General features: G+C 38.3%; 1 protein-coding gene across 2 annotated transcripts; it reads left to right on the forward strand.

Moving 5' to 3' along the window:
- On the forward strand, positions 1 to 6799 carry LOC103705978 (F-box/LRR-repeat protein 17-like). Of its 2 annotated transcripts, none has more exons than XM_017842469.3 (11): positions 1 to 643; positions 1611 to 1712; positions 3628 to 3772; positions 3866 to 4050; positions 4333 to 4437; positions 4645 to 4742; positions 4895 to 5142; positions 5223 to 5289; positions 5377 to 5462; positions 6255 to 6353; positions 6573 to 6799. In XM_017842469.3, the coding sequence occupies exons 1-11, from the start codon at positions 120 to 122 to the stop codon at positions 6606 to 6608; spliced, it is 1695 nt and encodes a 564-aa protein (XP_017697958.2). In that variant the 5' UTR covers positions 1 to 119; the 3' UTR covers positions 6609 to 6799. The 2 variants fall into 2 exon arrangements, with proteins under 2 accessions (XP_017697958.2, XP_008788126.2); XM_008789904.4 differs by having other exon boundaries at positions 2 to 643; positions 6487 to 6799.
- Positions 6800 to 10975: the final 4176 nt, after the last annotated feature.

The raw sequence follows: 10975 nt of genomic DNA on the forward strand, positions 1-10975 counted from the left end.
CCGCCCCTATTCCGACAAGCCCATGCTCTCCCCGCTCTCTATTTCATCCCCTCCACCGCCTCACTCCCCCCTTCTCTCCCTCTCTCTCTCTACCCCTCCTCCGAAACGTCGGGATCTGGATGGTCGGCGAGTCGCCCGCGGTCGCCACCGCCTCCTCCGCCGCGCCCAAGCGGGGCGCGCTGAAGAAGCGGGGCAGCTACAACTGCGGCAGATGCGGCCTCCCCAAGAAGGGCCACATTTGCCCCTCGGGCAACGGCGACATCCTCCCCCCTCGCTCCGATCACCGCCTCCGCCGCGCCCTCTCTTTTGAGGAGGACCGGACTCCGTCAGCCGTCGCGGCGGCGCCAGGGATGGAGGAGGAGGAGGTGGCGGAGACCCCGGCGGCGGCGGACTACGAGGAGGTGGAGGTGGGCGGCGGGGTTCTGCCGGTGTCGTGCCTGGTGGAGGTCCTGAGGCGGCTGTCGCCCAAGGAGCTGATGGGGGCGGCGGTGGTCTGCCGGGGATGGAGGGAGTGCGTGAAGAGAGTGTGGCGATCCGCGGAGGAGCTTAGGCTTAGGGTTTCTCCTCGATCTCAGATCGGTTTCGTTGGATCGGTGCTGCACAAGTGCGCCGGACTGGCGCGGCTTACTCTGAGGATAGAAAGGTTAGGGCGTTTTCTTAGATCGAGGGAGGAAGAGGAGGGGGGATCTCGTGCGTGGATGATAGAGCTGAAAAGAACTAATTTTTAATTAAAAAAAAATCGAATTTTTAGTCGAAATTTATACAGTCATGATAACTCACAGATCAGGGATGGGCTTATGCTGATGGCCTTTTCTCCCGATCTTTTGATGATGGATCTAAATATTATGGATTTTGGTGAATCAATAAGAACCGAAAGAAAATATTTTTCCTCCTCAGTTTTCCTGCTTGTTGTTGCTCCTGTTATCATGAATTTTGACAATGTTGTTGTTAGAGAAATGTTTCTAACCTTCATATCTCAGTCTCAGTTCCTTCTATATGGATCTGGGGCTTTGATGTGAGCTATCTTGATCAATGTAATCGAAGATCTTTAGATTATGAAGCTCTTGTTGATGTGAGTTATCTTGATCTGTTTATTCTGTCTGTGGAAGCTGTTCTGTAGGTTTGACATGGTTAGATCTTGCTATGGTTGTGAGTTTTATGAACTTAAATCCGATCATGTATCAAATTTTATCTTTTTATGCTCTATCTTTTAGTTGTTTCTTTGATTTCGGTTCTTCTGATGGTCTGAAACTGGTGGGAGACCGTAGCATGGCAGAAATGATTGATAGGGTATGAGATATTTTCCTTATAATTTCTGTATTCATTTTTTTTTTGTTTCTGCATGGTGAACTGTGAACAATGCTGTGCTATGGATTATAGCAAGCATCAGCTTTTATGAGATCCTCCTCTAACTAAAATGGTATCCTGGGGAAAAGAAAGTAAGATTTCCACTGGTTTATCATGATCCACAATACATCTATGTATTAAAGGGGAATTGATAAAACTGGAAAACAACAACAGACCCTTTTGTTTTGATTATCCAACTGTATATAGATGCAGATTCGGATGAGTATGCCCTGATAGGCACATTCTTTCTGCTGTTGGTGCAGTGATGTTGATGCTACATTGCTAGCTTGTGTTGCATTCTCGTGCCCTAGTTTAGAAGCTTTTGAGATCAATATTGGTGACAATGCAGTCAATCGGATAACTGGGTATGTCAATAACTATTATCCTTGGTTTGATTGCCCCTTTTTTCTGTTTCTATGATTAAGTTTAGCCTATGATTCCTTATATGCTGATGTCTAAATTATATAAGTTTACCTTCTTTTCTTGTGTGTTTCTGTGCCGCCATGTTACTAGAATAATAAGTGGATTTAGGTCCATTCTGTGCATTTCATATGATATATCTGTACCATCAAGACAGTCCACTCACTATTCACTGGCACCTGCTGCTTATTTGCCACTTGCAGATAGTTACATCATCCTTCAACCCATATCTGTGAATGTGCCCAGGATTGTCATAGAAACTCATATTCTTGAAAACCGTCCTTTTGTTTACTATTATAGTACTTGAAGTGTGATGTTAGTTTCATTTCTATGCGTTTCATCCATGTGTAAGATCATGTACATATGTTCGGTATCAAGGTTCGCCGTCTCGATATCAAACCTCGTACTGGTGCCATACTAGTATAGTGTTGGTACGGTACAATACCAATTTTTTTTTGGCATACCAAGTATCGGTACGCCGTCCGTACTGGGTTCCGGTGCCGAATCGGTAATGTACGGCACGCCTCGTACCGTCCGATTCGCGCCAGTACGACGTACCTTGCCTGGTATATTAAAAATATTCATTACTCTTGATCCCTTCTGTGATCTATTTCAAAGCTATGAGAGTATGAGTTGCTTGAAATTTTGTCAATATGTCTATCCTCTTCAATTAAATATACAAAATGAAAGGAAAAATGTGAAGGCCAAATATGTCTACTACAAACCGCATAGTCAAAGCTTGCCATAAAATCGGCTGGTTGGTTTGCTTCTCTCCAAGTATGGGAGATTTTCAAATCTTCAGAACTAGCGAGTACCTTATTGATCTCATGAAGAAGAGGCTTTCCTTAGCTGCGGACTTTTGGATGAGAGTAGACCATGTCTTATGTTAGGGAATCCAAACCAATCCAAATCCTCTGGCACTCCTTTTCAGCTGCTATTTGAATACCTTGGAAGATGCAAAAGAGCTCAACTTCGAGTATGGTCTTGTTCTTAACTGCTTGAGAGAGGCATATATCCCCTTTATCGTCTCTTGCTAAACCTCCACAAGCCTTCCCATGCTCGCTAATTGAACCGTCCGTCTTAATCTTAATCCATTCCTTTCCCGGTGGTCAACACACAATATATTTCTTTTTGATCGGATTGAGACACAAGTCCAATTGACAAGAAAACTATGTTCTCTTTATTAACCAAGGATGTCCTTGAATCAAGGTTCGTCGAACCGGTACCGAGATCCATACCGGTCGGCGATCGATACGGTTTAGTACCCGTTCGAATCGGATGTAACCATCCAGTTCTGGCCGGTCCAGCCACAACCAATCAAATTTCGGCCTCTAGGGGGCTGGAACCGTTTTCCATTGGAGAACCAACTTGGTCGGAGATCGGATTGGCTCGGTTCGGGTTGAACTAGCCGGTACGGCTCGGTTCAGCAATTTTTGCTTTGAACCTTAGATGCATATCTGTTGGGTTTCAGTTTATCGACATCGATATCAAGATATTCATTCCCTTGTTTCATTTGCTTGTTTAGTCACTCTTGCTTGTCAACCATGTCAATGTGAGCCTTATTGATTGGAAAAGCTCTTTGTTTTATCTATGCATCTTCTCCCCACATTTTCTTTCCTTTTGAAGGATTTGCTATATTACTGCACCCGATGATGCTGTTTTGTTGGGAATGCTGCTATTTTAGCTTACTGTTTGTTTTGTCAATAGACTTGTTCATTCATTTTAGAAGGATGTTAATGATAAATTCATAAATGCGTCTTTTTCTTGAAAACTATAAAAAATCTAGGTCTGTGTTTAGATTCTTTTGACTGGTGTATACATTAGGGGCAATTTATTTGATCAACAGGTTTCATCTTGCAGGGATGAATTGGGTCGTTTTGTTGCTGAGAAAAGGTGTCTTTCAGTTCTTAAAGTGGAAGGTTGCACTAGTCTTGGACTTCTCAACCTCCATTCTTCAAGCCTGTCAACTCTCTGGCTTTCGGACCTTTATTGCATTTCAAAAATGGTAACTATCAACTACTTTTTATGCATTGTCAATGCAGTAACTCTTTCATATTCTCTGTCCATGCATTAATTGATTCTCATTTACTCTTTATAGGTTATTAGCTGTCCTAATCTGAAGGAGCTTTCTCTTGATTTTACTCGACAAGAAAATGATTCAACAGATCTTGTTACCATGATGGATAGTTTGGGCCGCACCTGTCCACGGCTAAGAAATATGCATATTGCATCAATTCAACTTTGTAATGACGCTGTGCTTGCTTTAGCAAGCACAAACCTAAGGTATGTTATTTGTCTCAGAAGTATGCGAATAACTACATAATAATTTGCTGATTGGTGGTCTAAGTTATTGAAAGAATCTTGTGCTAAGATTGACCTCATATAATATTTATCATATGCATGCTGGATCATTGAGTTTTCTACAGATGTTAGAGCTCAGATATGAGTGAAATTGGGAAATCCAATTTCAACTGCCAAGTTCTAATGCAATTTAAAAGCATCTCCACTATTTTTGCTCTTCAAATCTTCTTTTTGCTAGGTCTGCTAATGAAGTTTTTCTGTCAGGGGCTTGCGCATGCTGTCACTGGTTCTTGGTTCAAAAATCACAGATGCAGCTGTGGCTGCTATAGTTTCAAATTATTCAAGTTTAGAGTTGATTGACTTAAGTGGGTATGCTCTACTCTGCACTCTATGAATGCTTAACCTGTAAGATGCACTGTCCAAAGCTCCAGATTTGGTGATTTACAGCGATATCAATCTTCACTATATATGCTGACTATAATAAGGCTCCTCAAACATTCCTTGTCAACTGTTACTTGTTGCAATTTCTCTTGATCCTCTAGGTTCTTAATTTTCATTTTCTGCTTGTGTTTCCAGATCAAGCATTAGCGACAGTGGGATTGGAATGATATGCAATGCATTCTCTCAGACCCTATCTAGACTCCTCCTTGCTCTCTGTCCTAACATTACTTCAAGTAATTAGCAATTTTCTTTATGCTGTTATGTTTTTGCGTATTTATGCTAGATGCACTAATTTGGAAAATGCACACCAAGCCCATCAATATGAGGTTGGCTGCATGTTGTGATTTGTCCATGTTCTTAGATATCTTCTTCCATGCCTTTTCAGGTGGGATCCAATTTGCTACAGCACAATTACCACTTCTTCAACTAATTGACTGTGGGATGAGCATGCGTGCTATTAATTCTCAAAATGAAAGTCCTGAAGAAAATGGCTTGATTGGTAATGAAGGTAGCGGAGAACTCAGAAGGTGTCAGAAATCACCTACATCAAAGCCACAACCAATTTACCAAAAACTAATTATAAAGCATGGGTGTTTGAGAAGGATCAGTTTATGGGGCTGTTCTGATTTAGATGTAAGTCACTACAAAAGCTATTCTCATATGCTCATATGATCTCTTTTCATTCCCTTTTGATTAATTTATAACCATTGCAGGCCCTATACCTAAACTGTCCAGAGCTTAATGATCTCAATCTTAACTCATGTGCAAATTTGCATCCAGGTATGAGTCTGTGGCTTTCCTCATTTAGGATTAGAGGTCAAAATAAATTCTCATTATCGATTTTATGCTTCGCGAAATTTTTCCCAGAGAGGTTGTTGCTCCAGTGTCCCAAATTGGAACATGTTCATGCTTCTGGGTGTCAAGATATGTTAACTGGGGCAATTCGAAACCAGGTATTGAGAAAGGCCAACCTTTGTGATTGCTTAACCTGATTGCATGACATGAAGATAGAGATTGATTGTTGTTTTATATGATGCAATTTTTTTTTAACAATGTTGTATGTTGCTAAAGATGAGAGCACAAAATAGAAATATGTTACTTGCATTTGGAGATAACTGAGGGAAAGTATTGAAAAACATGTGACCATATTTAGTGTAAAAGGAAATACAGTGTGGTGGGGCAAGATGGGAAATTCTCTACTGGTGTAGCAAACCTAAGTTCTATCTAGAGCACATCTAGCTGTTGAATTGCTGCTAATTACTTTTGAAAAGAGGAAATTGAACCGTAATTGACCAGACACATAGCATATCTGCAGATTGAGTTCATTATCTTGGTCTACAAGAAATTTAGGTCCACTTGTCTGGATTTACTGTTATGTATACAGCATGAGGTTTAACTCATTATCCTGGTCTACAAGAAATTTAGGTTCACTTGTCTGGATTTACTGTTATGTATACAGCATGAGGTTTAATTCATCTTTTACGCAACTTGCATCTGCACATACTCCATTTATAAGCACAAGGTCCTGGACTTGTGCTATCAGCTGATGTCTTCTGGCCATTGCTTTTCTTTCTTCATCCTGAAACTTATATATTTGTCGCTTTTTTGGATGAAATAAGGCTGATTGATTTCCCGTTATCTTTAAACACGGTGGTTACCTGCAAATATTCTTGTCATACCAGGCACTTTCATAAGAAATATTCAGGTGAAATTTCTTTTGAATACTATTGATCTACTTCTTCTAGGTTCTTAATGAGTTTGCTGTGGTTCAAAACCATTTACCATGCAAGCGGCTAGCTGATGGCTCCAAAAGGGTTCAGGTCCCTCGATATCCTCTACAGCAGGTGAGACGAAGGGCTTCTAGGGCTGCACTTAGTTGGCCTCATACATGTTGGTCTTTTCTTTCTTCACATTTTTTCGCACTATTCTCCTTATGTCATTTCACCACAACTTATTGTTCCGGCGTGCTTGCTGCAGCCATCTGATGATGGGAAGCACAGAAGGTTACGGCGGACCCAGTGCACTGTGCATCTTGACTGATGATTCTCTTGCATGCCTTTCAGATTGATCCTGTCCAAGCAGTCACAATCTGTTTATAACTGGTGATGTTTTTCACTTACTGTGGGCCTGTCAACCTGAAACTCCTATTTGCGTTGTTTTAACTCTATTGTCTGGCTGCTTTCATCATGCCAGAGAATGGCTTTGCCTTTTGTTGTAGAAGAATAAATTGCAGCCTAGATGTCTAACTGTTCTTTTTAGAAATAAAGTTTAACATGACTGAAACATTCAATTGGCTTGAAATGGATCGACCTCAGTGGATATATCAGCTGCCTTGTCTCTGATTAGAGGCAATTGGATTGTGTTTATGCTCTATTACAGTTTGGCTGGTTATTAGGAAGTGTTACTTGACCATGGACTGGTGGTGGTTCTCAACTTTGGGGAGTGAAAGCTGTGCTCTATGTAATTGAGGAAAGTTGTGTTAGGAACTAATCCCATCATGTGCCTAATACCTGGTTTTCAGAGAAGCAATAGACAAGCTGGAGTTACGGTGGATTCTTCCATTATATATATATAGGTAGAAATGATAGACTATAGCAATTAAATCAGTAATGTTTTTTTCATAAAGAGATGGCAGGCCCATCTTCAAGTCGTTAACACCCTGTTTGGACTGGGATTGGATTGTGAGAAATGGAGAAAGGAGAAAGCGAGGAGATAAATTGAGTTTCTTTTGTTTGGTTAGAGATAAAAGTAAACAAAGTGGAGAGAAAAGAAGAGAAATGGATCTCCTAGATCACATTTTTTGTGAAGAGATTCAGAGAGAACATTAGATACTTAAAATATGTTTCTTTTTCTCTTTTACCCTAGATCACATGGTTCGCATAAATCTCTTTTCTTTTCTTTTCTTTGTTTCTCTAGTATAGCAAAGTGAAGAGATTTAGAGAGAGGAAATTAGATGCTCATAATAAGGCTTTCTTTTTCTCTTTGACCCCTAAACCAGATGGTTCCCATGAATCTCCTTTCTCTCTTTCTTCTTTTCCTTTTTCTATAGTGCATCCAAACAAGAGAAGAGAGATGTTTTCTTTTCTCCTTTTCTCTCCTTAATTTTCTGCTCTATTTCCCCAGATAGCATTTAACAAAATGAGAGTATGTCCTGCGAGTGCTAATTCCTTTTTTAACATGATGATTAAGGACTCGTGTGATTTTTTTCTTCTTTCCTGGATCTCTTGCAAAAGCATCATGGATCGCCAGAAAAGATCATATAATGTGTTGGAACTGTAATCTAAATGTCAAATAGGTTATATATTGATTTGAGAGTTGGAGTTAGTTTTTCTAGTAAATTGAATGGGATAGTGCAGTCAGAGGGTAACGGTAATAGAACAATGAAGCCTTTTAGATAGAGTTACAGTTTGGTGTTTGGATCCTGGCGTAGGAGCAGCAACGGTCTACAGATGAATGGAACAAGAATTCTAATATGAGAAGGGTGTTTAAGTTGTAAATTGGTCTCATGTGAGGTTATATATATGAGCTATTATCAAGGTATATATTGCCTACGGTTACATCAGACAGAATTTTAATAAAACATAATTTATATAGTTATGTGATATATCTCTCATCTTCCCTTGTATCTCCCCCCATGCTCCCGGTTGATTGTGCCAAGAGTGCCCTTAAAAAGATAGGCCATTAGATAGGTCTCCTAAAGAAATATAAGGTTGTGAGATAAGTATTTAATATGTTTGAACAGTGATTGTATGATTTTGTGGTTGATGATATATACCTTTCTCTCCTTTTATCGGTTGCTCGTGTTGCAGTGCCCCTTAGTTTACATAGGTCATATACCAGATTTGATCTAGTGATCTAGGATCGCATCCAAAATAGTTAGATAGAAACTATTATTTAGGTTCATTAGCTATCTAAATATCCAAAATTTTTCTAACGTATAATCAATGTGGTGCTAAACATAAGCCAATATGGGCTCTCATACTAAGCTTGCAATGGCATATTGATCTATAAGTGGTCCACTTATCGATGGGTTTTAATCTTATCCACTTTAGCTGTAATACTTGATCGTCAGATTAGATTTATCAACAAACTAGCGCATTCCTTACTAACAAGAGTGAGATGATGGTTAACATTTTACAGCTGTATCTCAAAGACTTTTCAGCAAGAGATTGACATCTACTTAGAATTGAAGCAATAATAATGTACAATTAGATACTTCTCAATCTCTATGACCATAGTCTTTTGAGCTAGAAGTAAATGTATAATTAAATTGACATCTACTTAGAAACAACTATGAGACACACGATGAGAGTGGACTTGGAGTTCATTGTTTGGCGTCATCGAGAGACAAACGGTTGTAGTGACATTTGTGGTGTGTCCAGCTATAGAAACTCAGATATTTTATGAAAAATGTTTGTCTCTAATTTATAATATTCTTTGAAATAAACTTAGCATCATTTATTTAATTTTATAATAAAAGATAAAAATAACTATTTTTATTTTTTTAAAAATATTATAATAAATATTATTTTATTATTGCAAATAACAAATTAATCTTTTTTTTAAAAAAATTTTTGGTGGCCGTTGTAAAGTGGTGGCAATGATCCATAACAATGGCAACAGCAGGAGTGGTAAAGGCACCAAAGTTGGTGGCAACATGATAAAAAGTCGCAGCAACGGTGGCAAAGACGAAGATGTCAATGATGGTGGTTGCAATATGGCAATGGTGAGTGGTGATGAAGGTAAAGAAGATGTAAGGCTACAAGGTTTGTACTTGTAAAACTTAATCTAAAAAAAAATTATTCTTTTCCCACGTTTCGGATTGGTTGAGTAGACACGGTGATGCTTCTTGGGCTTGGCAAATTAGTCTCTCTCACTCTTTTGACTTCCCTCAGCATCTCAAATTTGTAGCGCTCATGAAACTCCCCGCTTCGAGGGACCTTCCGAGAAAGGGCTCGTAGCATTGAAGGTGGGATCTCAATTGAGACTGTTTACATGTTCTTGCTTGAGAGAGTTCATACCCCATTCCCTATTCATATGGATATGTTATCTTTTCTTGATCTTTTGCAACAGGATTCAGGCAAACTGTGAACTTGAAAAAGAAGTGAATGGGACTGTTAATTTGCTTGTTTTGTTACATGGCAGAGGATACCTATAGAGCATATGTTTTTTTTTTTTTTGGGGGGCTAAAACAGGTATTTCATACATTACGAGTACGGATACATCCAATGAAATCAGTAAACAACAGATCTCGAAATGCCCTGGACAACTCTCTCTCTCTCTCGCCCATAGGATGCCTCCTGAGTGGCTTGCTACTATAGAGTATATGTTTCTCTTTTGTCTTGCTGCCTATAAATTTGAAGTTGCTTCAGAATCTTGCTGAATATTAGTTTATTTCTAGGTTCTGTGTTCTATCTTTCGACATACTAAGAAATAAGTTAAAGCAGAGCTGAGGGCAGGGTGAAATTACTTGGTTGTCATTATTTGTTGGGGCGTCATGCTAGAATGGAACAAGAAGGTCATTGTGGATTCCTGCTCTCAAACATCCAAACTGATTGAGAACATTTTCTTCCTTGCTAAGGATTCTTACTGGTCTCTCTGAGGATGGAAAAGGGATAAAAATCTTTCTATGCTGCTCAGTTGCAAAATCCAAATGTAAGCACTCTTAGTTAAAAATCCTTAGCGGATTCCTTGGCGAATGGTTTTTTTTTTTAATATATTAGATTATCTTTTTATTTCTCTTGTACTTTATTTCATTATCTTAATGAATAAATATATTCTACCAAAAAATGAATAAATATATGGACTTTGTCCTTTTTTTTAAAAAATATATTTTTATTTATTAATTTTTAAAGTAAAATATTTTTTTTGAAATAAAAAAGAATAATACCAGTTATAATATTTAGAATAAATTACAAAAACCTTCCGAGATTAAGTATAAATCACATTTACATGCAACAATTTGAAAAACCTACGCTTACTTCATGAAGTTTATTTTTATCCAATATTTTAATTTTTAACTTAACAGAACATTAGCCAAACTTTTAACCTTAAAAAGAGACTCAAATACTATATCAAATTTTTTTTTTAAAATTAATTAAAATAACCTTAAGCAAAGTAGCAACTATCCAAGGACATTATAAAAAAAAGTGTGTATCCTCATTTCAACTCAAAAAAAATTTCGATTTCTTACATGAGGTAAACGATTTCATTAACACCGTTAATTTAACTAGATGTAAGTGTAGATTTTATTAACTATTGGATGTAAGCATAATAAAAATAAATTTAAAACTATTTTTGTAATTTAATATGTTTTCTATTTTGATTTTTTTTATTTTTTAAAATAGAAAACGGGGAAAAAATATTATGCAAAACAGACAGCTAGTCCCGGCATCCAGGTTACCGGGACCAGTACAAAAGTAAATTCCCTGAAAATACTTATCTCCATGGCTTGGGGATAGAGCCA

This window comes from Phoenix dactylifera, chromosome 16 (genome assembly GCF_009389715.1).
Source record: "Phoenix dactylifera cultivar Barhee BC4 chromosome 16, palm_55x_up_171113_PBpolish2nd_filt_p, whole genome shotgun sequence".
In the NCBI taxonomy this organism is placed as follows: domain Eukaryota; kingdom Viridiplantae; phylum Streptophyta; class Magnoliopsida; order Arecales; family Arecaceae; genus Phoenix; species Phoenix dactylifera.

Excerpts from the sequence above, each read along its gene's own strand:
- LOC103705978 (XM_008789904.4), top strand. The coding sequence starts at position 120 with ATGGTCGGCGAGTCGCCCGCGGTCGCCACCGCCTCCTCCGCCGCGCCC. Across the intron at positions 3,773-3,865 it reads TTTATTGCATTTCAAAAATG|GTTATTAGCTGTCCTAATCT; the intron begins GTAACTATCAAC and ends TACTCTTTATAG. Across the intron at positions 4,438-4,644 it reads GAGTTGATTGACTTAAGTGG|ATCAAGCATTAGCGACAGTG; the intron begins GTATGCTCTACT and ends TTGTGTTTCCAG.